This window comes from Arvicola amphibius, chromosome 1, assembly GCF_903992535.2.
Source record: "Arvicola amphibius chromosome 1, mArvAmp1.2, whole genome shotgun sequence".
Taxonomy (NCBI): domain Eukaryota; kingdom Metazoa; phylum Chordata; class Mammalia; order Rodentia; family Cricetidae; genus Arvicola; species Arvicola amphibius.
In genome coordinates this window covers 103,945,703-103,972,845 of record NC_052047.1, presented here as the reverse complement: position 1 = coordinate 103,972,845, position 27,143 = coordinate 103,945,703, and the positions used below count along the sequence as shown (strand labels likewise).

The window sequence follows — 27,143 nt, the reverse complement described above, 5'->3', positions numbered from 1 at the left end:
GTTTCTTGATGACAGCAGTTTATTCCATCAGTTACTCCATTTCTAACTCCAGAATCACCTTGCAGTGCACCTCAGTGCACCTCACTCATATTTCTTACCTGTCCTCCCTCCCCCAATTCTTCCATTCTTATTCCTTTACACCAACAACACTCCTTAGCTCCTCTACACTCCTATTCCATCCCTCTCATACACAAGAGGATCCTCCAGCTACTTCTGCCTACACCTTCCAGCCGGCCTGTGAGATGGCCACTTTGACTAGCCCTCTATCAGTGTTCCTGTTCTCTCACCATCACCTGCTCCCCACAAATCTCAGCTCTTTTCTCACACTCCTACTTTTCTGTCCAAATGACTGCCAACTAACTCCCCTAAATTTATTAACTGTCCAGATGTCCTCAGACCTCAAACATTCTAGACAAACCCTACCCTCACAATTACAAGGCATAACTAAACCCAAGCCATCTCCTCTCCAACACACACTCTCATGGCCACTCACTTGGGCCAAGGTCACCCAACAAACTTTCTTCTCAACTTCACTGATGCTTCCACTAATGTCTCCCATTGCTTTCTCTGCAATACTACTCAGTGTCCTCCATTAGTCTCACCCCTCTTGCTGCCAAGTCCTTACTGCCACTACTGACTGTCCCAACAATCTAAGTCCCCCTTTGAAAACCAACGCCAAGTTCTCTCAACCTTTCCACAGCAACCCAAAAACCTGCTACAAACTGTCCCTCTCACAGTTTGCCAAGAGTCTCGCAATTATCCATGTTCCTAAAATATCTCAATTTCAAAACCCACCTGAATACCCCAGGAAAGACTATTCTAACATAACAAAAAGCCTCTCAAATTATATCCTCCCCACCATAACCAGACCCTACTTTCAGGTAAGTTATTCCCCAATTAACCTTCTATAGCCAATCTAAATTTTCCTGGCTCCTCTCAAGAACTCTCAAACTGACTCCAGACAAGTATTCCTGTCAACCAACAGCCTGGATTTTCCCGCAAACTGCCTATTCCTAAGGGTGAGATCTCTCTTTCCATTGTTCTTTCCCCCTTTCCCTGGTCTTAGGGATCCTCTTCCCTATTATCAGGACCATGAACCTAAAAGTCTTAAATGTATAATGTGAAAGGTATTGCAAGAGTTACAAACTGCCTTTATTATGAGGATACAAAGGAAAAGGGATTTAAAGGGAAACACAGACTCACAGAATATCGGACCAGGTGGAAGTCGCCCTGTTGCACTGCTTTTCCCCAGGAGATGTGAACAACAGCACAAGTCTGTTTCTGCTCCAACCTCCTGAGACAGCGAACACTTCTCTCTGCTTGTTGGTCCACTCGTAGAGCCTCAGACCACGCCCTAAGGGCTGATACCCCAAAAGCCATTGGATGAAGGAATTCCCACAACAAATGTACATCCAAGATAAAAGAAAAAAAAATTTTTTTTTCTAGCCCAGGCAATGGTGGCACACAATTTAATTCCAGCACTTGGGAGGCAAAGATTGGTGGATCTCTGTGAGTTCTAAGCCAGCCTGGTCTATAGAGTTAGTTCCAGGACCGCAAGAAGTGCTACACAGAAAGAAACCCTGTCTCAAAAAACAAAAACCAAATTTCTAAACTCCTTACCTTTACCTTTGTCCGTAGTCTATTTGTCTCAAAAGATTTCAGATCAACTAGAGACAACTCCAGCACCAGCCCAGCTGTTTGCTTGGGTTCTACCTCCTGGTTCCCTCTCACGGACTACACTTCTCTCTCTATGGAACAACTCAAACAGCCTGCTCTTCCCCGCCTTGACCAAAACCTCAGCTTCCTTGGGTTCCCTATTAACAACACCCCAGTGTCAGCAGGAAGCAGCCACAGAGACTAATGCCCACTTACCCCACAACCCAAAAACAAAACAAAAGGTGAGAATGAAGGGGCTCCAGCAGCTCTAGCATGGTAAACACGGCTCCGGCAGGCCTTGTCCTTCTCCTCCATTCCCACTGCCTAGCTTTAAAAAAAAAAAAAAAAAAAAGTTAAACTGGACAGTGGTGGCACACGCCTTTAATCCCAGCACCAGCACTCCAGAGCCAGAGCCAGCAGACCTCTGTGAGTTCAAGGTCAGCCTGGGCTGCAGGGTTTTCAGAGAAAACCTGAGAAGTCTGAGGAGACACCAGAGGTGCAGAGCAAGCAACATGAAAAGTACACAGACGAAGTAAACAAGCCTTGGGGCAGCACAGAGAATAATAGAAATGTATTAAGTTTTAAAAGCTAGCTAAAAATAAGCCTAAGCTACCAGCTGAACATTTATAAGCTAAGTCTTCCTGTGGTTATTTAGGAGCAGCTTTGGGACACAGAGAAACTGCCTACAGCTATCCCCTAACTTCCACACATCACGGCACACACATAGTAAACATAATCACAATACATTTAAGAAGGCTGGGTTATAATTCAGTGATAGAGTACCTGCCTCACATGCCTGGGTTCAGCTCCTAGCACCATGAAAATAAATAAGCAAACAAACAAGCTCCAGGAAGAACCAACCCAAATCAGGCCACATATAAAATGGCTACTTTGTAATCCCAGTACCTGGGAAGCTGAAGCAGTAAAATTTCCAGTTCAAAGAAAACTTGGGCCAAGGAGTAAAACTGCTTCTTTCATTTAAAAAAAAGGGGGGAGGTAGGCAATGGGTCAGGAATTGAGAACAGACACTGCTCTTCCATTAGACAGCGTTCCGTTCCCAGTACCCACATTTGGTAGCTCCAATGGATACAACCTTCTTCTGGGCTCTGCAGGCACCACACATACAGGCCATACATTTTCACAGACACATCTACACATAAATAGTAAAAACAAATCTTTATTTAAGGTATCAATAGATGATGGTCCTTTAAATATGACAACCAAAAAATTATAGAAGACTTGAGTAAGCTATCATGAGTCAGTTATGAAGTATCAGGATAATATCCTAAAAAAGATCCAATAACTATATGATAAAGACAATATATTAACTTTGGGGGTACAGAGTTTATTTAATGGGGGAGAGAGAAGAAAAGAGAGAGAAACAGAAGACTGAAGGGGGAAGAGGAAAAGCCAAAAGGGAAAGGAGACATTTAAAAATTATTACAGACAGGGCTGGAAAGATGGCTTAGCAGTTAAGAGCACTGGTTGATCTTCCAAAGGACCTGTTCAATTCCCAGCACCCACAAGGCAGTTCACAACTGTCTGTAACTCCAGTTCCAGGGGATACAGACATACATGCATGCTAAACACCTCTGTACATTAAATAAATTTTTAAAAAATTATTACAGATAGAGGCTAGTGAGATGGCTCAGCTCTTAAGAGTACTGTCTGCCCTTCCAAAGGACACAAGTTCAATTTCCAGCACCCATATGGCGGTTCATTCTTCTGGTGCACAGATTTAAATCCAAGCATTAATAAACATCGAATAAATGATTTGTATAAAATTAAAGACACAGTCAGGCATAATGGCCCACAACTTTAGTTCCAACACTCTGGAGGCAGAAGCAAGTGGAACTCTTGAGTTTAAGGCCAGCTGGTCTATAGGGCAAGTTCCAGGACAGCCAGGGCTACACAGAAAACTAAAATAATAGTAATAAAAATAAAAATAAATTACAGGCATAAAATGAATTGAAAACATGAGACAAAAACAACATACAACTGGCAGATTTTAAAAAACAAACAAGACAAAACAAAATGCTTCTAAAAAAATAAAAAAGCACTGGCAGGACCCAAGTTCACTTCCCAGCACCCACATGGCAGTTCATAACTGTCTGTTATTCCAGTTCCAAGAAATCTGACATCCTCACACAGACATGAATGCAGACATTACACCAATGCACACAAGTAAATAAAAGTGAATTACTTAAAAATAAGAATTAGAGCCAGGTGTGGTTTAGTCTGTGAGTACTGTCTCAAAAAAAAAAAAAAAAAAAAAAAAAAAAAGAAGGATGAATTTAAGAACTCAAAAAGCAAATCGGACTCAACTGGAGAATAAATTAATATACTAGAAAATAGATGTAAGGAAACTACCCAAAGGTAAAACAAAAAGATGTAGATAGATATTGTGAAAGAATGAATAAGCTAGCCGGGAGGTGGTGGCGCACGCCTTTAATCCCAGCACTTGGGAGGCAGAGGCAGACGGATCTCTGTGAGTTCGAGACCAGCCTGGTCTACAAGAGCTAGCTCCAGGACAGGCTCTAAAAGCTGCAGAGAAACCTTGTCTCGAAAAACCAAAAAAAAAAAAAAAAAAAAAAAGAATCTATTAAAAAAGAATGAATAAGCTAAAGAGGGCAGGAAGACGGTCCAAAATAAATATACGCTACGCTTTGGAGAGGAACCAGGCAGGCAACACTCAACAAGCAAGAGGATTGGGTCAAAGCCAGGCTCACCCACATGAGCTTGAGGACAGCTCACACAACATGAGACCCCATACTATAAAATGCATTAAGTAACATAAAATAAACAAAGAGCCAGGCAGTGGTGCCACACACTTTTAATTTTAATTCCAGCACTTGGGAGGCAGAGGCAGGCGGATCTGAGTATGAGGCCAGCCTGGTCTACAAAGCAAGTCCTAGGACAGCCAGAGCTATACAGAGAAACTCTGTCTCAAAAAACAAACAAACAAACAAATAAATAAAAAACAAATAATATTTGTGAACCAAGAGAGGCACTAAAGTGTTGTGAAGTAATCTTTTTGTACACTGTGAAGATATGTCACTCTTTGACTGGTTTAATAAAAAGCTGAACAACAGCCAATCACTCTAGGCAGGATTTCCAGGCACAAAAGACACTGGAAGAAGAAAGGTGGAGATGCCAGAGACCCAGAGCAAGCAGGATAGGCACTAGGGGAGATGAGGTAATAAAGCCATGAGTCAGGAAGTACATTAACAGAAAAGGGTTAATTTAAGTAATAAGAACTAGTTAGAAACAAGCCTAAGCTATTGACCGAGCTTTCATAATTAATAATAGTCTCCGTGTCATAATTTGGGAGCTGGCTGGCGGGACAGAGAAAGACTCACTGCAACATGAAGGCACATTTTTCCACATAAGACCTGAAAAAGCTTTTTAAAAGGTTCCAAACACAAAAACAGAGACAAACAAAGCTTTCTAGTTCCACAGTGTCTCATGCGGGCCACAGTACAGAGAAGCCTCTCCCGGACACGGCCTGCATAACCCATAATTCTTGTCTGTGTTTACCTTTTCCAGTGCACCAGGAGCTAAGCTGCCTGGCAGCTTAAGGTTTTGCTCATGCAAAGGTTACAGATACACAGTAAAGCAGATTCAGATGGAAGAAACTTCTACAGGTTACAAGGTTACAGTGTGTTTAAAAAAATGTCTGTAGGCTTAAAAAATGGGATAGTCAATCATAGAAAAAAATAGTTTGGCCAGGCGGGGGTGGCGCATGCCTTTAATCCCAGCACTTGGGAGGCAGAAGCAGGTGGATCTCTGTGAGTTCGAGGCCAGCATTCGCTACAAGAGTTAGTTCCAGGACAGGCTCCAAAGCTACAGAGAAACCCTGTCTCAAAAAACAAACAAACAAAAACAAAAAAGAAAAAGAAAAAATAGCTTATAAATGCTGTGGGATAATGCACTGTAAAGATTTGTCACTCATATTGGTTTAATAAAACACTGATTGGCCAGCAGTCAGGAAAGATGTATATATAGGTGGGGTGACCAGACTAGGAGAACTGGCAGAGATACAGTAACCAGCCAGACACAGAGGAAGCAAGATGAGAATGCGTTACTGAGAAAAGGTAAACACAGACAAGAATTATGGGTTAAGTGGTAAGAGCTACTTAATAAGCCTGAGCTAAAAGGCCAAATAGTTTATAATTAATATAAGCCTCTTTGTGTTTATTTGGGACTGAATGGCTGTGGGACCAGGTGAGACAAAAACTTCCATCTACATATAAATAAGGTAAAGTCTTTAAAGATTAAATAAAATAATATAAAAAGGATAAGCCACATAAAGATGGGAAATACTCAGGGACTCTGGATCCTGTATGGTGCTGTATTGACATTAAATGTTTTGATTGCTGATGAGCAAACAGCAACTGCTGAGAGAGACTGGATTATGGAAACTGCTAAACTAAACCAACCTATATGTTTTTAAATGTCATAACTTCAAAATGGAAGTCAAAAAATATGTTGCATTGGGAAAGAAGTTATATGCTCGCTTCGGCAGCACATATACTAAAATTGGAACGATACAGAGAAGATTAGCATGGCCCCTGAGCAAGGATGACACGCAAATTTGGGTAAGAAGTTATATTTTTATTTCCACAGAAATGAAAGGCTATGGATTCATTCAAGGTTGCTCAGAGATCAGATTTGATCAGGGGAGACCTCCTGAAAATTCTGACATAAAGAAATAAACCTAGAAAAACTACAAGACAGGTGACATATATTTTACCTGCTCAAATATAAAATAAAAAAACATCTTTGGCTGGCTTGTGTGCAACACACAGTCCATACTTGTGTTAATGCAGATATGTATACTATCTTTGAAAGTTTATATGTTTTCAAAGCAAGGGGACCACACGCCAATGAAAATTGGTGGCTGAGAGAATTATGGGAAGAAGGAAGTCCTGGTGGGAATCCTTTACCCAGCCGCAGTGGAAGCAAGATGTGACTGCCTGGCTGAAAAAGGTACCGAGCAATGTGGCCAACATATACTAGAATAATGGGCTATTATAAGTTATAAGAGTTAATAAGAAGCCTGAGCTAATGGGTCAATCAGTTTATAACTAATAAAAAAAAAGAAAGAAAGAAGGAAGGAAGGAAGGAAGGAAGGAAGGAAGGAAAGAAAGAAAGAAAGAAAGAAAATGGTGGCTGAGTGATCCAGCCATTCAGAGTGCTTCTGTTGCAGTTTCCTCAGACCTCTGCATCCAGAACAGCTTCAAGGATGCTGGCTGAGATGGTCCAACTTCACAAACTATTCTATCAGGCTTCAACCATTATCCTAATTCGAGTCTCCTCAAAGATTCCAATACCCACCCCCGACAACCAGAAGCAGTCTACAGAATACAACACTCATATTCCCAAGAGATGGGATGGATAGTTTTGGTCATTCGGTGAGTTATATTTGACATTGTTTAGGGGGATTGGCTACAAATTGTTAGTGATCATGGTCAAAAAAAAAAACTGAATAAAGATTAGATTCAGGAATTTCTTTCTGAAGATAAAAAGTGGGGATATGATATAAACATGATGGGATAAAAGGATAGACTGTTGATTCTACTTTTTTATATTTATTTATTTATTATGTATACAATATTCTGTCTGTGTGTATGCCTGCAGGCCAGAAGAGGGCACCAGACCTCATTACAGATGGTTGTGAGCCACCATGCGGTTGCTGGGAATTGAACTCAGGACCTTTGGAAGAGCAGACAATGCTCTTAACCTCTGAGCCATCTCTCCAGCCCCTGTTGATTCTACTTTTAAACAACCTCTAGCCTCATATATTTTACATTGGTATAGATTTTTGTATACTGATACAAATTTAAGGTTATTTTTGCTATACTGTATATATGTCTCTATTTTTAAGGTATTATACCTATGCAACTTATTTTAAAAGGTTATGTAAGCTGGATGGTGGTGGCATACCCAGCACTCAGGAGGCAGAGGCAGATGGATCTCTGCGAGTTCAAGGCCAGCCTGGTGCACAAGAGCTAGTTCCAGGACAGGATCCAAAGCTACAGAGAAGCCCTGCCTCAAAAAACAAAAAAGGTAATGTAAAATTTTAGTCCTTAAAAGCTATTTAGGATAATAAAGAAATATAGGTTAATAGTCATCTTTAACAATCATATAGTCAAGATAGTTATGTTTTCAAGGCCACAAAAAGACTTACAGATATGGCATTTAAAATGTTTTAATAACATAAAGCTTTTCATGATGGTGATACACATCTGCTACTGGCAACACCGATTTAAAAAAAAATGCTGATGGGCATTGAGGAACCTCCATAAAGAGTTTGCTTTCTTTGTTGAGGGACTGCCCTTGCCTCCACTGCTGACAATACGCTGTCCAAACTGGACCAGCAGAACACAAAAGAAGAGACTGCCAAACTTTGCCAAGACAGGGTACGTCAGTCCTTCAAAGATCGTCTGCTTTACAGAAAAGTCTGTTGGATAGTCTAGGCCTGCAGGATGAAAATGGATGCCCCAACATTACAGCCTGGTCTACAGAGCACATTCCAGGGCAGCCAGGGCTAAATAGAGAAACCCTGTCTCAAAAAAACAAAACAATAAAAAGATCTTAAATTTGTTTTCTCAAAGGTGCTTGCAGAAAAAAAATATCTGATTGCCCTCACATCAAATCAAGAAGTAGGTAAGGCAGGTAAATTCATTGTTTCCATACAAAGGGCATCCCAACACTATCCCTTCACCTTATTTATGTTCAACTCTTAAAAATCCCAAGTATAGCAAAACTCGCACCAGTTGAGCAACCCTTGCCAAGGTAAACTTAAATCTCGGAGTTCTCACCTCTAAAACATGAACAAGGTTGTTAGGAAAATGAAAAATCAGATCCTATACCGTGCAACACAACGGCAGACACATAGCGGAAGGTATGCTGCCGTTATGATGCTGCTAGGTTATGATGCTGCTGCTATCATTAACAATAAGCGAGCAGCTGGCGTCACGAGACCTTCGGTACAACACTTTGAGTATTCCACAACCCCCGTTACCGCGTCCCCAGTCATAATCCCACTGACAAGACCCCAAACAGATCCACCACCTTGAACATTTCCCGGTTCCCACAAACCTGGTTCTCCTTTTACCCTCGGTTACGAAGGCCTTCCTCCTGCACCGGAGTGGTCAGCAACCCCTCTAGGCCTGGCCATCCCCTGACGTCAGCCAAAGACCCGCGCCGGTTACCTGGCCGCGCGTTGCTCCGCCACTCGCACACCGGACGCCACTTCGCCTCGCGATATATCCCGCACGGTGAAGACACAATTAGTTTAAACTATGGTCCCGCCCCCTCTCGCTGCCCTCTCATTGGCCCGGGTCGGCAGCTGTTAGCCGGGCACCCTGGAGGACCCGGGAAAAGGAAGAGCAAGGGCCACAGTAAAGGAAGAAGCAGTAATACTACTTCCGGATCCCGGTCTTGCCTTGACGGTAACAAGAACTACAAACCCCAGCAATCCCCGCGGCCTCGGCGTCCTGTCCCAACTGAACTACAAGTCCCAGAAGGCACTACGAACACGTTCACTGCGCTATCTGGGGCGTGGTGACGAAGATAGTTACCATGGAGCTGCGCTGAGTAACCCTCAGGCAGTGGGACGCTGAGACCGGAGGGTAAGAAACTGCGGGTGAGTTGGGCGGGAAAACAGGAAACCCTTTCTAGGACACTAGAGATCTCTGAAAGGGAAAGAATTCCACAAAAGGAGTAAAAACATTTCCAATCGGGGACCTGAGATTCTCCCCAAACACTCATCTCTGTTCACGGTGAACACAAAAGCCCTTGAGATAAACTGGGGGACCATGGATATCATACCCATACATATTTTGGCTCCTCAATACAAGCATGGCGCTTCCCTAGTATTAGTGCCTCAAGTACCAGACACAGGGAAATCAGAAACTCCCTCGGGCATGGTGTTGGTTTTCCTCTGGAGAACCAGGATTTGTTTAACATGACACTTCTGAGTAATTCACAGCCCTTAATTCTGGAAATGTAGAAAATATCACAGGAATAAGCAGGTTTCTTCCATCCACGTGCATATGAGTGTTGTCTGTAAATTAGCCTTTTCCTCCTACATTCCTGCCTGGTGGGCCTCTCAAAGATACAGTTTAAGTCTTCATTTCTTCTACATTCCTCTTGTCATATTTAGTAACTTCTCACGTTCTTTTACACTCTCTTTTTTCATTAAAACAACTCTATGAGTCAAGGATATTTATCGCCATTCCACAGATTGAAAAACTGAAACCCAGAGATAAGTGACTTGCCCAAGACCACACAACACACCAATTTAAAAGCTAAAAGTAGATTTCCACTTCTGTAAGGCCAAACTATCTCTGTAGCCTGGCTACATCTACAGCAGCTTGTACTTGTCCCAAGGATTATGTTAGACTGCCTGAGGGAAAAAGAACCTGTATGACCATCTTGAGTTATTTACACTTCAACATGAATGAGTTTCAGATCCATCCTTGAAATTACTCATGAAGAAAGGAAACTAGAGACTGAAGGCAATGGGAATCAAATGCGTCTAAATTAAGCAGGAAACAGCTGCCAGGACACGAGGTCTGAAGCTGTCAGGATTCACTGGCCCTGACTGGTCTCTGGGCTTGCTCTTCTGTTTCCCCACCTCACTACACCCACACCTTTATTGCCATCTGCATGTTCCCAACCAAGCCTTCATCTTTAAATGCCACATCTGGAGAAGCACTTGTGGCCCTAGCATCTCTTTCAGGATAGATATGAGGCATGTCAAATTCATTGTTTCTTGATACACTCCAGCCCTCTCTTCCAAACCTGGGATTCATCCAGTAATCCCACAATATTCACAACCCCCCAAGTGTTATCCTTACTAGCACTTCCATTTATACTATAGTCCACTTAATACCTAAATGCCTTTTTTCTTATTGTTTGAGAATTTTATACATGCATACAATGTGTTTTGATAAAAATCTACTTTCCTTCATTCCTTCACCTCCAAATCATCCCTTAGGCCCCTAAATGGTTTTTGTTGTTGTTTAGGGTTTTTTTTTTTTTTTTGAGACAAACTCATATAATTCCCCCTGCAACTCCCTCCCTAAATACTGGGATTAAAGGTGTACATCACCACACCTAGCTAAATGTTTTTTTTTTTTAATGGGGGGGGCGTGTTGTGTTTTTGTTTTTTGAGAAAGAGCTTCTCTGTGTAGCCTTGGCTATACTGGACCTTCCTTTGTAGATCAGGCTGGCCTCAAACTCACAGAGATAACAAATGCCTGCCCATGCCTCTTGAGTGCTGGGATCAAAGACAGCACCACCACCTAGCTGAAAGAGTTATTATTATTTTATGTGTGCCACACAGTAGTAACTTTATTATTATTTATGTGACACACATAAAATAATAAAATGTGTGTATGACACATGTGTACAAGAGCCCTCTGAGCTGGGCAGTGGTAGCACATACCTTTGATCTCAGCACCTGGGAGGTTTAAAGACTTGGTCTTCCTTTGCCATCCAGGTTGTCCTCAAATTTGTGATCTTCCTGCCTCTGCCTCCTAAGTGTAAATAATGTTTATTCAGCCCTACCTACCATCCTACCCTTCCTGCATACCCTTCTAGATACTTTGCATACTTCAACAAAAATATTTTTAAATGAAAATCTGATATTGTTCACTCTTCTTAGCCCCAATTCAATGTACATCCTGTGGCTTCCTGTTGTTGTTAGAATAAAGGAGCATCTCAGGTGGCCTCTGCCCACCTCTCTAGCCTGTACGCTAGCTAACCATAATACTCCTTTTTTCCATTCTAGTTTATATCACTTTAAGGTCTTCCAAATTTCTGAGCACACACTAGAACATATCACCATGGAGACTTGGCCTCTTAGTAATTCTTCAAACTGGAATTTTTTGTCAACCTGGAATTGGTTAAATTAAAGTTAAAAATACCTGTATAGCCATGCAGTGGTGGTGCACACCTTTAATCCCAGCACTCAGGAGGTTTGATGGATAAATGGAGTAATTAAGGAATAAATGATGACTTAACTGTGTCATAAAGAAGGCCTGCCTTCTAGCCCAGATGGTGCCTGCTGCTCTCTGGAGTCAGCTGCTCTGTTTTTGTTTTCTCTTTTCTTTTTCTCTTTCTTTCTTTTTGTTTTTGTTTTTGTTTTGTTTTTGTTGTTTTCAAGACAGGGTTTCTCTGTAGCTTTGGAGCCTGTCCTGAAACTAACTCTGTAGACCAGGCTGGCCTCGAACTCACAGAGATCCACTGCCTCTGCCTCCTGAGTGCTGGGATTAAAGGTGTGCGCCACCACCACCTTGCTGTTTTCATTTTATCAGTATCTCACTGGCTGGTTCAAAAGCTGAGCTCAGCATCAGAGGGGTGGAACTATTAAGTTATAGTGCAAATGAGATAGCTATAGGACAGACCATGAGTAGGAATCGATTCTTGCCAGCTTTAATGCCTAAATAAATTTAATACCTAAATAAAATTAAACTTAAATGATCTGTTTTCTCTGGAAACAAAAGATTTTTACAAAGCCAGGTATGGTGGCACATGCCTGTACTTAGCACTTTGGAAGCAGAGGCAGAAGGGATCAGGAATTCAAGTCATCCTTAGCTACATAGTGGGTTCCAGGCCAACCAGGGCTATATGATAACCTGTGTGTCTGTGTGTGTGCATACAAAATTATATAATATTAAATATTTATACATGTATATTTATATATTCTTTTCAAGACAGGGTTTCTCTGTGTAACACCTCTAGGTGTCCTAGAGTTCACTTTGTAGACCAGGCTGACCTCAAATTCAGGGATTAAAGGCATGTGCCATAACTGCCTGGCGTATATAATTTTTTAAAAACTGTATATAAGGGCTGGAGAGATGGCTCAGAGGTTAAGAGCATTGCCTGCTCTTCCAAAGGTCCTGAGTTCAATTCCCAGCAACCACATGGTGGCACACAACCACCTATAATGGGGTCTGGTGCCCTCTTCTGGCCTGCATGCATACACACAGAATATTGTATACATAATAAATAAATAATTTTTTTTAAAAAAAGAAGTAAATCATTTAAAAAATTTTAAAAAACCTGTGTATAAGAAGGTTGGAGAGATAGGGCTGGAGAGATGGCTCAGCAGTTAAAGCACTGAGTACCGTCTGCTCTTGCACAGGACCCAGGTTCAGTTTCAGCACCCACGTGGTAGCTCACACCCATCTTAAACTCCAGCTGCAGAGCACCTGGCAACCTTCTGACCTCCACAGGCACCAGACACCAGGTGCGTGTATAGTGTGCTTACATACATACAGACAACACCCTCACATAAAATAAATCTAAAACTATATTTTAAATTTTAAAAGGTACTTTAGGGACTGGGGAGATGGTGTGGTTGGTGAAGTGATTGCCCTGCAAGCCTGAGGACCGAGCTCATCAGACAGTGTGCACACGCAGACCCTCAGCACTGGGGACCTGAGCTCATCAGACAATGTGCACACGCAGACCCTCTGCACTGGGGACCGAGCTCATCAGACAGTGTGCACACGCAGACCCTCTGCACTGGGGACCGAGCTCATCAGACAGTGTGCACACGCAGACCCTCTGCACTGGGGACCGAGCTCATCAGACAGTGTGCACATGCAGACCCTCAGCAAAAGGGACCCAAGCTCATCAGACAGTGTGCACACGCAGACCCTCAGCACTGAGGACAGAGCTCATCAGACAGTATGCACACGTAGACCCTCAGCACTGGGGACCCAAGCTCATCAGACAGTGTGCACACGCAGACCCTCAGCACTGAGGACAGAGCTCATCAGACAGTGTGCACACGTAGACCCTCAGCACTGGGGACCCAAGCTCATCAGACAGTGTGCACATGCAGACCCTCAGCAAAAGGGACCCAAGCTCATCAGACAGTGTGCACACACAAACTCTCAGCACCGGGGACCCAAGGTCATCAGACAGTGTGCACATGCAGACCCTCAGCACTGGGGAATCAGAGGCAAGCAGACTCCTGGGGCGCTCTGGCTACTCAGCTCAGCCTGCCTGGCAAGCTCTAGGCCATTAAGAGATCCTATCTCAAAAACATGGATAACAACTAAGAAAGGACATCCAAGATTGTCCTGGGCCTCCACTCACATGTGCATGTCTGTATAGGCATGCACACCCATGCTTATAAACACACAGCACCAGCACCTACAAGCAGAGTCGTCATCTTAGAGCTCCACTTCCAAGTCTTAACTTCTGGAAAATTCACTGGAAGCTGGTGCTACACAAGATCATCTCTGCTCTAAAGTTCTAGCCAACAAAGAACAGTTTAAAATTCTTTGATATTTGAAAATACATGTTCATGTCAGGTGGTAGTAGTGGCGCACACCTTTAATCCCAGCACAGGAGGCAGAGGCAGGAGGATCTCTGTGAGCTTGAGGCCAGCCTGGTCTACAGAGTGAGTTCCAGGATGGCTGAGATACACATAGAGAAATCTTGTATTGAAAACCAAAAAAGGGGGGCTGGAGAGATGGCTCAGAGGTTAAGAGCACTGACTGCTCTTCCAAAGGTCCTGAGTTCAATTCCCAGCAACCACATGGTGGCTCACAACCATCTGTTAATGAGATCTGGTGCCCTCTTCTGGCCTGCAGGTATACACGCAGGCAGAACACTGTACACACAATAAATAATAAAGAAAACATTAAAAAAAACAAAAAAGAAAAAAGAGAGATTGGAAAGATGTCTCATCAGTCAAAAGCACTGGCTGCTCTTCCAAAGGACCTAGGTTCAATTCTCAGTACCTACAACATGGCTGACTTTAATCTATAATTCCAGTCCCAGGGGATCTGACCTCTGGCCTCCATAAACACCAGACACATAACTGGTGCACAAACATACATGCAGGCAAGACAGCCATACATGTAATTTTTAAATTAAATTTATAATTTAAAATATAGGTACTACCGTAGGTTAGGCTTCTGCCTAAGTTAAATTTCTGTAGTTCTAGAAGGGATGACTGAGGGCTGTAGACATGGCTCAGTAAGAGCTTGTCAGGTATGTGCAATAAATGTACATTCTATACACCATAGGAAAAAGGAAAGAATAATGAGTTGTTGAATGCTTATAGATTTTCCTAAGCCAAAAGAAAACTGCCTAAACTAATCTGGCATGGCTAAGAAAACACCTACCAGTCAGGGCAGTGAGGACCTCTACCATGTTGTCCATGTGTTCCTACAAGCTTGACTTTGCTGCTGCCCAGGGGGGTCTTCATCTCTGTCATTGTGCTCCTGGTCTCCTTTCTCCTTCCTTCCCTTCCCTTCCCTTCCCTTCCCTTCCCTTCCCTTCCCTTCCCTTCCCTCCTCCTCCTCCTCTTCTTCTTCTCTTTTCTTTTTTTTGAGATACAGTTTTGTGTTGTAGCTGGGACTGCACCCCTGATCTTTATGATTCTGTCTCCCAGTACTGGGATTACAGTGTCAGTCACCACAGACACTTAGATTTCTGAGAAAGGATTTCACTATGTAGCTCAGGCAGGTCTTGAACTTTAGATCATCCCAAGTGGGAAGGAGACCACTAGTGCCCAACTCAAGTCTTCCTTCTTGGTCACTGACTTTGGTCAGTTTCTTCTCCCCCCACTCCTCCTTGGCTTTCTCTTCCCAGGATGGTCTGTCTCCAATAATGAAAATAGCAACTCCCAAATCAAGTTCAACATCATCTTCTTTTAGTTATTTTGCTTTTTGAGGCAGGGTCTTTCTATGTAGTACTGGAGATATGTAGACTAGGCTGGCCTCAAACTCATACAGATCCTCCTGCCTCTATCTTCTGGGATTAAGAGTGGTGGTATTTAAAAAAAAGTGCTGGGATTTAAAGAACACGCCACTATGCTGGCCTAGAACCTTTCCTACTGCACAGTTGGTAACCCACTCCAAGTCTTCCACACCATTAGCAAGCTTTCATGGCTGTTCGGAGGCCACTAGTCTCAGTCTTCAACTCCATTTCTGTGTCTCCATCAAGTTACCGCATCCTTCCTGTAGACTTAGTATCTACGATTCAGGTCTTCCTAATGAACAACCTGTGTCCATGGGGACAGTCAAACATTTGACAGAATTCAGGTGCTGTGTGACTCAGGCTGACATATCCCAAAAGGTCAGTTAAGACTCTTACTTTTGTTTAGAAGAGTCTCAGTCTGTCCTCAAATTTACTACGTTGCTGGGGATGACACTGACTCCTGATGACCTTGCCTCCACTTCCTAAATGTTGTTACAGGTGTGTGCCACTTTGCCCAAGAGACTGCTAATTTTTAAAGCAAGATATTGCTTTTTTTTTCCTTTTTGCTTTTTCAAGACAGGGGTTTTCTTTGTAACAGTCCTGGCTGTCCTGGAACTGTCTTTGTAGACCAAACTGGCCTCTAACATAGATCCCCTGCCTCTGCTTCCCAAGTACTGAAACTAGAGGTATGCATCACCACACTTGGTTTAGAATTTTGTTCCTCCAAAACAGATAATCTAAGTCTGTCCTTGCACATATTAAATTACACAAAAGGAATTTACTTGCACTGCATTTAAGCCTAAACTGCAATCAGGTCCTTCATAGGTTTTCTTGCTGTTGAGATAGGATTTCATAACGCAGGCAGAGACCCTCCTGCCTCAGCCTCCAGTGTTAACCAGCCACCTAGCATTCCCAGCTGTCTTTGCATTCTCAACAATGTCCTTTATTTTGTTGTTGTCATTTGTTGTTTGTTTTTGAGACTGTGTTGCTCAAGCTGGCCTCAAAACCACAGCCTTTCTGCCTTAGAGTCCCAAGTGCTATCACTACAGACAGGCCTCCTGGGTTTGGCTTCTAACAAAACTGACTTATTCAGTACTTGTTAATTCTTCCTTTGGTTCCTGTAATGAGTGCCACATACCCCAAGGCTTTCCTTTGTCTACCAGGAATGTAATAACTAAATCCTGGGGTCACTGATACATTTTATCTTTTTTTTTTAAACATTTTGTCTTTTAACCTAGTTTTTGGTCGTTTATTTTTTGTTTTGTTTTTAGAAACAGAATTTCTCTGTGTAGTCCTAGCAGGCCTGAAACTTGCTCTGTAGAACAGGCTGGCTTCAAGCTTTGGGGATCAGCCTGCTTCTACCTTTCAAATGATGTAACTAAAAGCATGTGTCACCACACTTGGCTTTTGTCTTTCATTTTTAATTTTCTGGATCAGCATTGTCAGTTGGAGACCACTAGTCATAGCAACAATTAAGCCCCTGACCCAACAGGTACCTAGTTCATCTTGAGATGGGCTCTGAAACAGCTCAGTAATTCCTAATATTGATTACATGTTAAATATTTTGGATAGTTTACTGAAATTATAGCTCCTAAAATTATCTATTTATTTATATATGTGAACAAGTCTATGGAATTCAGAAGACAATTTTATATAATGTTGATTCTCTATGTGTTCCAGGGTTCAAATTCAAGTTGCCAGGCATGTGTACCAATCTTCTGAACCTCCTCATAGTCCCAAATACCTCCTAAAATCTTGAAATTATGTACCTCAAAAACTAGGCTTGCTTTGTCTTTGGCTCTCCTGACTGGCCAGCACTGCTCTGTGAGCACGTTGCTGCTCTCATCCTTTCGGAAAGCCAGGAAGTAAGGCAGGGGAGTGGCCACAGTGGGTGGAGCGAGAAGTAGGAGAGCCTAGAGACTTGTCTTTTGTTCCTACCATTCACACACACAACAAAAACAAACAGCCTGTGGGAGAGTGTTCTCAGCTTTCTTCACCCCAGGTGAGTAGTAGCCCACAGCTCTTCCCTTTCTCAGGCGCTCCCTACACATCGGAAAGGATTGGATAAGACATGTCACTCACTACAAATGACTGATAACTGTGTTCACCTCTCTCTGGGCTGTTTCCATTTTAACAGGGAACAATCCCTGAACCCAGTGGAATGAATCCCTAATGGTGGAGTTTCAGGCTTCAGTGACAGGTGAGTGAAGGTAGACTCTGGATTTCTGTTTATACGTGTTGTTACATCCAAGATGTGACTGGAAAGAGGGTTCTCAGATGAAAAGGGCTAACAGACAAGCTGCGCAGAGAAGGAAGATAGCAAGTCTCTAGTTGTGTTAGAAGGTAAAGGACTCAAACACGAACCAGATTCAGTGCAGGACTTCAAGAGTTTGTTAAGTAATAGTGCAGCTGATGTCAACAGAGAGTAGGCAGCAAGACAGTCTCCATGGTAACAACTGTGCAGTAGCAAAAAGGGCTCTCAGGGTAGGATTCTGAAAACTATGACTGCTGTCCACAACTGACTCGGCTTAACTCTGGGCAAGTCCTTCACCCTTTGGGTCTCAGTTTCTTCATCTGGAAAATAGAAATGGGCGCTATAGTCATGTATCAGTACATACCCAAAATCCTAGCACTCAGGAGGCTGGGGCTGGTGGATAGCTTGAGGCTAGCCTGGACTACATTAGACCCTCTATCAATAAAACAAAAACCCCATATGGAACAGGTGCTGTAACTATCAGATGAGTTTTAAGTGTCATGAGGCTGGTCTGAGAATTAAGAAATAAACGACACATGAAAGGACCAGTGTCTTAAAATGGAAATGCAGCTGGGCAGGCCTAAAGCGGTAGAGAGTAAGACACGGTGTGGAGCGCTGTGGGCAGTCCTGAGGGTAGACTCCATATCTGGAACAGTCATTCTTCTCTGTCCTTGTAGGCTGAACCCAGACTCCCAGGGCCCATGCTTCCACCTGATGAACGATGGCCTGAACTATGAGCAAACGGGACTGTTTGAACACTTCGGTGCAGGAGCCTCCTCTTGACTACTCCTTCAAAAGCATCCACGTGATCCAAGGTCAGCCCACGGAGCACAGCCATCAGCACATACTGTATCCAGATCATGCTAGGAAGTACCTAGGAAGAATCCTTAGTCTTCTATTTAAAACGCCTAAACAGACTACTTTCCCCCAACTTCTTGTCTCTGAAGGGAGAGGGTGAAGTGAGCTTTTTTTTTTTTCTAAATAGAGATAAGGAGTGAAGACAAAGACTCTGCCATGTAGGGTAAATGCTCTGTATCTGAGCTCTATCCTCAGCCTTAGGACTAAAAAAATATATTTTTTAATTTTATATGTATGGGTGTTTTGCTTGCATGTATATCTGCACCCCTTGTATACTTGGTGCAGACAGAGACCAGAAATGGGCATCAGACCCCCTGAATCTGGAGTTACAGATGGCTGTGAGCCTCCATGAAGGTGCTAGAAATTCAACTAGGTTCTTTGGAAGAGCATTTCTTTCAGCTCCCTTGAGATTTTTTTTTTTTTTGGTTTTTCGAGACAGGGTTTCTCTGTGGCTTTGGAGCCTGTCCTGGAACTAGCTCTTGTAGACCAGGCTGGTCTCGAACTCACAGAGATCCGCCTGCCTCTGCCTCCCGAGTGCTGGGATTAAAGGCGTGCGCCACCACCGCCCGGCTCCCTTGAGATTTTTATTTTATGTCTATGAATGGTTTTCCTGAATGTTTATGTACTACATGCACATGTATGCCTGATGCCCAGGAAGTCAGAAGAGGATTTCAGATTCCCCAGAACTGGAGTTAGGGATTATTGTGAGCCATCATGTGGATACTGCCAATCAAACCCTGGTCTTCTGCAAGAGCAACACACGTTCTTGTGTGTGTGTGTGTGTGTGTGTGTGGTTTTCTCGAGACAAGTTTCTCTATAGCTTTGGAGCCAGTCCTGGAACTTGCTCTGTAGACCAGGCTGACATTGAACTCATAGAGATCCACCTGCCTCAGCAGGTGTTGGGATTAAAGGTGCACGCCACTGCTGCCCAGCAGGAAACTGCTTTTGAGGAAGGACTAGCTCCCGACAGATCCTGGCCACAACACATGCTCTTAACCACTCACCACCCCTAGTTTTTAAAAGTAGCAAATCTGAAAGGAACCAGTGCTCTCTTGCGATAGTTGACCTATCTTGAAGAGAAGTCAGGTACAGTGGGAAATCATGAAGAATACTGAGAAACCACCCAATCAGTCAGGAGCCATAGTCTTCTGTTTTTATCTTGAAAAGAGGAAACTAGTAGGAAAAAAATAGGCTGCTGCCAGGTTCCACCAGGGTGGCAGAACCCAGTCTCTTTTGTCTAGGAACATAGGCCTGTTCTATCTGTTGATAAAACATGAGGGGTCTTTTTAGCAACAAATTGGCATATTCCCAGTTAAAATTTTTGACAGATTTCTTCCAATCATTCCATAGATGCCAAGTTTACTCCATCATCACTGACATGCACTGCAGTTCAAGCTCTGCCCGCATCCAATCTCATGTTACTCTCTCTTCAGTGTCTTCCTAACTAGGCAGCTGACCTGTGCTCAAGCAGGCAGTTCTGCCCCCTCTGCCTCTGGTACTGACCTCACAGTACACATGCACAAACTCACTATCTCAGATATATTGTCTGCCTTTGTTTTTCTGTCAGACAGTGGCCCATTATTATTAGCGCAGGAGTATCACTAGACTGGGTTTTATTTCGGGGCTAATTCAGTTAGTATCCAACACACCGGTAACTCATGTCCATCTCTCCCCGGCACACTCATCTACATGACCTTTATTGTGCTTTATATTACTTCTGACGTAATACATATTTCAAAAGGGGTTTAGTTTTAAGAGTAGTTTTGTGAATGAAAGCAGAAGTGATTGGTGGTAGCATGTAATGGCTCCTACTACAGTATAGGAATCGCCTACTTCGAGAGGGAAGGTCATCTGACTCTGCTCTTTGTGGACACTTCAGAATGAGAGGATCCCCCAGTTAGTTCTACCCAAGAACCTGGATAGCACAGAATAGAATTTGCAGGGGGCACGTGTTCAGGATCTACTGTGCGCCTACAATTACTGTGCTTGGTTTTTCAAGACAGGGCTTCTCTGTGTAACAGCTTTCGTTGTCCTGGAACTTGCTCTGTAGTCCAGGCTGGCCTTGAACTCACGGAGATCCACCTGCCTCTGCTTCCCACCTGCCTCTGCCTCCCGAGTGCTGGGATTTAAGGCATGTGCCACCATCCCCAGGCTGAACTCCTATTATTTATTAAGCAGTTACTTACATATATGTGCAGACATAATACACCAGGCAATTGTACTCCTAGCTAAGTCTGTTAAAGGGTAGGAGAGGGAAAGACATATTCAACCCAGAACACTTTCTATTCCCTAAAACTTAAAGGAAGGATAAAGTTGGGGAGGTTCTTGGGACTGTATTTGCTGAATTAATCAAGGTATATCATGGAATTTGAGATACCAGTGACTTTACATCTAATTTGGACTCCCTGATCAGGCATCAGTTTCAGGAGTATTACCATAGGCTCATCCCGTGCACAACCAATAGCTTGCTAGTGTGTACTCACAACACAGTACTAAGGGAGTTCTCCATGTATACCTGCCAATTCCTTTCATTGTGGATGACACTAAAATTCTTCATATTAAACTAACTCTTGACTTGTGGGCATGTGGGGAATGTTGCATGGCAACACATTGGAATTTAGGAAGAGGATCAAGGATTCTCTGTAGTTGGTGCCTCCCAATTTTAATTCTGTTAAGTACTATATTTGTGGTCCAGTATCCAGACCTACTCTGAACTAGGAGCCTTTTAACAAGTACAGTGCTACCTTAGCATAGCCTGGAGGGACATCTACCCATAGCAATTTTAGATGCCCCTGGCCCTAGGACAGCTCAGGCCATTTCATGTTAAGGCAACTGGATCCAGGGGCTCCCTCACAGCGTGGGACCAGCCTTTGATGTGACATTTCCCTAAGCTGCTTTATCAGAATGGGTGCTAGTTCATGTGTAATTATTCTGGCATTATTATTCATCTAAGTCAAATCCTTTGAAAGTTTTTGATATGAGAGGGAGACTGATTTGGAGTCTCCTCATGGACAGAAGTATTCTGCTCCATTATCCGTCTGGCATCTACTCCCCCTGCCGCAGAGCTCAGCCTTGGGTCCTGTTAATTCCAAGACGGATGCAGAGAGCCACCTGGTGGATGCCGTTTGACCTGCAGCTGAGAGGAAGTGGTCAGCTGGGATGTGGAGTGTGCTTAGTGCTTTCTCCCTGCAGACTTGCTAAATGGAACTTTAACTAAACTGTAGTCTGGGTCTCCCACTGATGCCAGCTTGGGCAGAGCCCACCCACCCTCATATGAATCTCATTTGAAAAAGACATTGGGGGTGGGGGTTCTGTGGGTTTTCTCTGCACCCTCACTTTCCAATGTGGGTACTCAGCTATCTGTTTGTACTTCCTATTTAAATGCACTCCAATTAGGCTTCTATCCTCAAGCCTTTACATGGTTACCAGCAACTTCTGAGAATCAGTGCTGAATCCCTGTCTTTCCTGGAACTTACTCCTCCATATACTGCGGTTTCCCCAAACAACTTTAAACCATCCCTCAGGGGCTCGAGGGGTGGCTTAGCAGGTAAGAGCACTCACTGACTGCTCTTCCATAGAACCTGGGTTTGGTTTCCAGCACTCACATGGCTCATAGCCATCTGGCATTTTAGTTCTCTGGGATCTGATGGCTTCTTCATGCTGCAACACATACATGCACGCAAAGTATCCATACACATGAAATTTTAATTAAAAATAAAACCATTCTCTCCTGTATCTCCGTTCTTCAGATTATTCACTAACTTTTATGTCTTTCTCTTCCTCTCTGAGGTACTGCCTGTATCCCTAACTTGTATACACTGTACTAAGTTTGTAAGGATGTTCCTTGGCTCTAGCCCTTCAGTTTAATGACTACTTGCCCAGCTGGCTTCTCTTGCCTTTTCATACAACAGGAGCTTCTTAACACATCAAACCTAAACTCATCACCTTTCCAATCCAGTTTTCTCGAGAAATTCTTCATCAGCTAATAGACCCTTAACAAAAAGTGGGGCACCATCTGTAGATAGCCTTCTACCTTTACTTCAGTCAGCCAATTCACAATTGCTATGTCTACCTTATCTCATGCTAAAGTAGACAAACTGATCATTGAATTCTATCTACCTTCTAAATCCATATTCTACATAGAAGCTTCAAAGTCACCTTTCAAGTGAAAAGCTGAATTATCTCTGGTGGGTGTTTTTTCTTTTTATGTGCACTGGCATTTTGCCTGCATCTGTCTGTAAGGGTGTTGGATCCCTGGAACTAGTGTTACAGACAGTTGTGGGTGCTAGGAATTGAACCCAGGTTCTCTGGGAGAGTACCCAGTGCTCTTAACCTATGAGCCGTTTCTCCAGCCCTCTAATTTTTTTTTTTTTTTTTTTTTGTTTTTTCAGACAGGGTTTCTGTGTGTAGTCCTGGAACTCACTTTGTAGACCAGGCTGACCTTGATCTACCTCCCAAATGCTGGGATTAAAGGTGTGCACCACCACCGCCTAGCTGAATTATCTGTTTTAAATACTCCTATGACTTCTTATTCCCTACAGGACAAAGCCTGGCATTTAGGACTAAGGACTGGCTCCACCCCGTTCTCTTTTTGTGTCTTTGCTCATGTTGTTCTTATCTTCCCCCTGTACATGGTGACATGTGTCTCCACCCCGCTCTCGTGTTCTTTGCTCATGTTGTTCTCATCCTTTCTCCCCTTTTCTGCCTGATCAATGTCTCCTAATCTACAAAGTTCAGCTCCGATTTCACCTTCCCTGTTTGTGCTCTCAGTGCACCAAGACCCTTTCCTTGCTGAAGTGACTGTGGGCTATCACATAACACTCGTTGACAGTTTGTTTCCATCCTGCCCACAGAAATTCCTGAGGCACATATGCTTCATCCCTGCCCTACAGCTCATCCAAAGCCTGGCCATTATCTCATTGTTTACTACTGTGTATCTACTATCTATTATAAATACTGTCTATTATTTATCTATTATAAAGCTTATAATTAATGGAGGAAAAGACACTGGATATACTCCACTGAAGTAAATTCTGTAAGCTACACTAGAAGAGGATTCTGCATTTTGTGATCTCATCTTGGCTTACCCCAACAACTCTGGTTCTTCCTTTCCTTATCTGTAAAATGGGAAAAAGCCTGTGTTCCACTAGTAGGGGTGGTATACACAGAATCCAATAATGCAATAGACATGAGAAGGCCATCTGACTTAAAATTCTTTAGCCCTTACTTAGTCTAAGCTTACTCTGATCTTTGGAGCTTGAGACGGGCGGGGCAGGACCACAAAGTAGCATTAGTATGTTCATCTTTCCAGTTCTTCCTTCTCTCCCCCTAAAGGCAGAAAGGCAAAGATAATGAACCCAAGCCTTGAGCTAGAGTGATGACTTGGAGGTTAAGAGCACCTATTGTTCCCACAGAGGCACCAAGTTCAATTCCTAATACCCACACAGTGGCTCACAACCACACCAATTCCAGTTGTAAGGGATCTTGCATGTTCTTCTGACTTCTGCAGCCACGAAGCATGTGTACAAACATACAGGCAAAACATTCATACAAGTAAATAAATAAACTTGTCTTATTTTGTCATTATAGATCTGGTAAGCGAGGAGCCAAGGACAGGTCTACGACCAGTGAAGCACTCAAAGTCAGGAAAGTCACTGACCCAGTCCCTGTGGCTCAACAACAATGTCCTCAATGATTTGAAAGACTTCAGCCAGGTGGTTTCACAGCTTCTACAGCATCCAGAGAACCTGGCCTGGATTGACCTCTCCTTCAATGACCTGACTTCCATTGACCCTGTGAGTTCTTAGCCTCGGCATCTAGTCAAAGGGTAGCTTGAAGCCACTGCTTCAGTCATAGCCGTTTTACTCCCTAGTCAACGAAGTAGAGGCAGTGTGGTGCCGTTCAAACAATGGAGCTGTAGAGAGAAGTCATGCAGGCACCCCCTACCCATGTGTCTGTAAATAACTTTTTTGTTTTGTTTCTTGAGACAGCCTCACTATGTATCCCTAGTTGGCCTTGAACTATGTAGACCAAATTGGTCTTTATACTTAGAGATCCACCTGCATTTCCCTCCCCTGAGGCGCACAAGCTACATAGTTTCTTTCATGGGGGGGGGGGGGAGTTTGCAGGGGTTGATACAAGGTTTCTCTGTGTTTCCCTGGCTGTCCTGAATTGGCTCTGTAGACCAGGCTGGCCTCGAACTCGCTGAGATCCACCTGCTTCTGCCTCCCAATGGCTGGGATTAAAGGTGTGCGCCACCACCGCCCAGCAAGCTACATACTTTATTAAAACTTCAGCCTTCCTATAAATGGGGATCCAATGCCATAATCATAATGGTTTTGTAAGGATCAAGTGAAAATGTTTGAGAACCATTTGCTTGTCACTGGCTGGAGTAAAACTATAGCACTTCCTGTGTTTTGTGCTGAGCTCCATAGAGGAAGAGGTAGTAGAAAAGCACATCAATTGCTTTCTGTGAAGTTGAAGTTTTAAAAACATAGTTTGCTCAAGTATGTTGGTGCTTGCTTGTAATTCTAGCACTTGGAAGTTGGAGGTAGGAAGATGAGTTCAATATCATCCTCAGCTATAATGAGCTTTATAGGCCATGAGAAAGGAGAAGGAAGAGAAGACAAGAAAAGGAAGCAAACTAGGGAGAAAAAATTTAGAAAAAGGAAAGATTTGAGCCCCTTCTTGCCCAAGACCCCTATTGGAGGGGGAAAGTTTAGAGCATGACTTGGAGACCGTTCCCTGCAATATACAATGATATGAACTCAACTAGGATCTTCACGGCTTATGTGCCGAGCTGATACCCCTGCAGGCGGAATCATGGATCATCACAGTTGGAAAGGCCTTAGCAGGTAAGTTAAGTCTTAAGGAGAATTGCCACCTGACCACTCAAATGGATAACCAGATGCATGCCAGCTATATTTTAGGTTTTGTCCCTAAAAGGGACTTAAAAGGTTAATTTACTCATGTTAAGAGCATTTGTTGTTCTTGCAAGAGGACCCAATTCGATTCCTAGCACATAAATGGTGTTTCACAACCATCCATATAACAGGTTCCTGGGGACTTGATGCCCTCTTCTGACTTTTACTAGGCTCTTATGTGGGGTACAGATGTACACACAGACCAAACTCATACAAATAAAGTAAGGGCTAGAAAGACAGCTCAGCAGTTAAGAGTCCTTGCTGCCCTTCCAAGGACCTAGGTTCAATTCCCATCACCCACATGGTGAGGCTCACAACTAACTGTCTGTAAATCCAGTTCCAGGAAATCCAATGGCACTAGGCAGGGAGGCAAGTGGTGTACATACATACACATAAGCAAAATACCCATACACATCAAAGAATAATTCTTTTAAAGTCACAAAAACATATTAGAGTCATCTAGAATGGCTGTGAGAAGTGCTGGGGGTCAAGCTGTTCTCCACCGGATAAGTCTGAGCAGAGAGCGAGTCTTTGTCCAGCTGACTTTTGATTTCTGCCTTAACAGGTCCTAACAACATTCTTCAACCTAAGTGTCCTCTACCTTCACGGCAACAGCATCATTCGCCTAGGGGAGGTGAATAAGCTATCTGTCCTCCCTCGTCTCCGAAGCCTGACTCTCCATGGGAACCCCATAGAGGAAGAAAAGGGGTACAGGTAAGTATCTGGAGCTGGGGTCCAGATGAGCCTCCCTAAGGAACAAGGGGAAGGAAGACAAGAAATTGAAGACCACTCTTCTCCACATGTGGACTCTGACACACTCCCCTTGCTCTAGAATGAACGTAGTCTTCCCAACTCACAGCCAAGCTCCCCTCCATTCCTTGCTGTCAGAAGAGATAGCAGCAACTGGTAGAGGGGGGGAGTCCTACTGTGGGGGCCCGCCCCCAGCCCAAGTCTTCCCCACAGGCAGTATGTGCTGTGCAACCTGCCCCGCATCACCACATTCGACTTCAGTGGAGTCACCAAGGCAGACCGCACCACAGCCGAGGTCTGGAAACGCATGAACATCAAGCCCAAGAAGGTCCGGATGAAGCAGGATGTACTCTGAGATTCGAAGGACCCCAGCACGCCTAATGCCCTGAGGATGATCAGCTTGGTTTGACAATAAATGATTTGAGCTGTTCAGCAGATTAAAGTCCCCTGTACCTTGGAAGGATGCCCTCCATGCCCTACCAGTAAAACTTAATAGTGGATGCAAAGGCCTACTGGCCTGGCCTGGGCCCAAGAGCCACTTGTTACCGTGCGGGAAACTCTTTTGTCCTCACTGGGTCCCCTTTGGACTCTTTAGCCTTCAGGAATCATGGGAATGGAATAGTTTAGCAATTTCCAAAAACCCTTGAATGTGTAGAAATCCTCTTGCCTCTGCTTCTTGAGTGCTGGTATTATAGGAATAAGCAAACAAGCCTCACCCAAAATCTTCATAAAGGGTGAAGGTATGCGGAGCTGCCTTAAATCTCCAGAGCCAGAATATTGCTGTGATCTGTTTCTTTCTTTCTGTTTTTTGTGGGGTTTGTTTGTTTTTTCGAGACAGGGTTTCCCTGTGTAACAGTCCTAGCTCTCCTGTAACTAGCTCATGTAGACTAGGCTAGCCTCAAACTCACAGGGATTCACCTGCCTCTGCCTCCTGAGTGCTGGGATTAAAGGCTTGCACCACCACTGCC

At 43.5% G+C, this 27,143-nt stretch overlaps 2 protein-coding genes and 1 non-coding gene across 6 annotated transcripts in view; 2 read left to right on the top strand and 1 right to left on the bottom strand.

Moving 5' to 3' along the window:
* Numa1 (nuclear mitotic apparatus protein 1) overlaps positions 1 to 9,044 on the bottom strand; it is a 79,165-nt gene extending 70,121 nt beyond the window's left edge. The window contains exon 1 of one of the 2 annotated variants that reach the window (XM_038323334.1): positions 8,874 to 9,044. The gene's annotated coding sequence lies outside the window, so the exon portion shown is untranslated. Of the gene's footprint in view, positions 1 to 8,760; positions 8,783 to 8,873 lie in introns of those variants that run through there. The other variant, XM_038323350.1, reaches the window with a different exon arrangement.
* Positions 6,166 to 6,272, top strand: LOC119806006. The gene has a single exon (XR_005284062.1). It is a non-coding gene; the product is annotated as a U6 spliceosomal RNA (small nuclear RNA).
* Positions 9,045 to 9,209: 165 nt separating the features above from the next.
* On the top strand, positions 9,210 to 26,612 carry Lrrc51 (leucine rich repeat containing 51). Of its 3 annotated transcripts, none has more exons than XM_038320545.2 (6): positions 9,210 to 9,293; positions 17,528 to 17,590; positions 18,322 to 18,459; positions 24,092 to 24,297; positions 25,991 to 26,139; positions 26,389 to 26,612. In XM_038320545.2, the coding sequence occupies exons 3-6, from the start codon at positions 18,378 to 18,380 to the stop codon at positions 26,528 to 26,530; spliced, it is 579 nt and encodes a 192-aa protein (XP_038176473.1). In that variant the 5' UTR covers positions 9,210 to 9,293; positions 17,528 to 17,590; positions 18,322 to 18,377; the 3' UTR covers positions 26,531 to 26,612. The 3 variants fall into 3 exon arrangements, with proteins under 3 accessions (XP_038176473.1, XP_038176481.1, XP_038176491.1); XM_038320553.2 differs by having other exon boundaries at positions 9,216 to 9,307; XM_038320563.2 differs by lacking the exon at positions 17,528 to 17,590 and having other exon boundaries at positions 9,218 to 9,293.
* Positions 26,613 to 27,143: the final 531 nt, after the last annotated feature.

Bases quoted from the DNA above. Each gene is read 5' to 3' on its own strand.
- Lrrc51 (XM_038320545.2), top strand. From the start codon at position 18,378: ATGAGCAAACGGGACTGTTTGAACACTTCGGTGCAGGAGCCTCCTCTT. The intron at 18,460-24,091 runs GTCAGCCCACGG...TTGTCATTATAG, and splicing joins AAGCATCCACGTGATCCAAG to ATCTGGTAAGCGAGGAGCCA. The intron at 24,298-25,990 runs GTGAGTTCTTAG...CTGCCTTAACAG, and splicing joins ACCTGACTTCCATTGACCCT to GTCCTAACAACATTCTTCAA.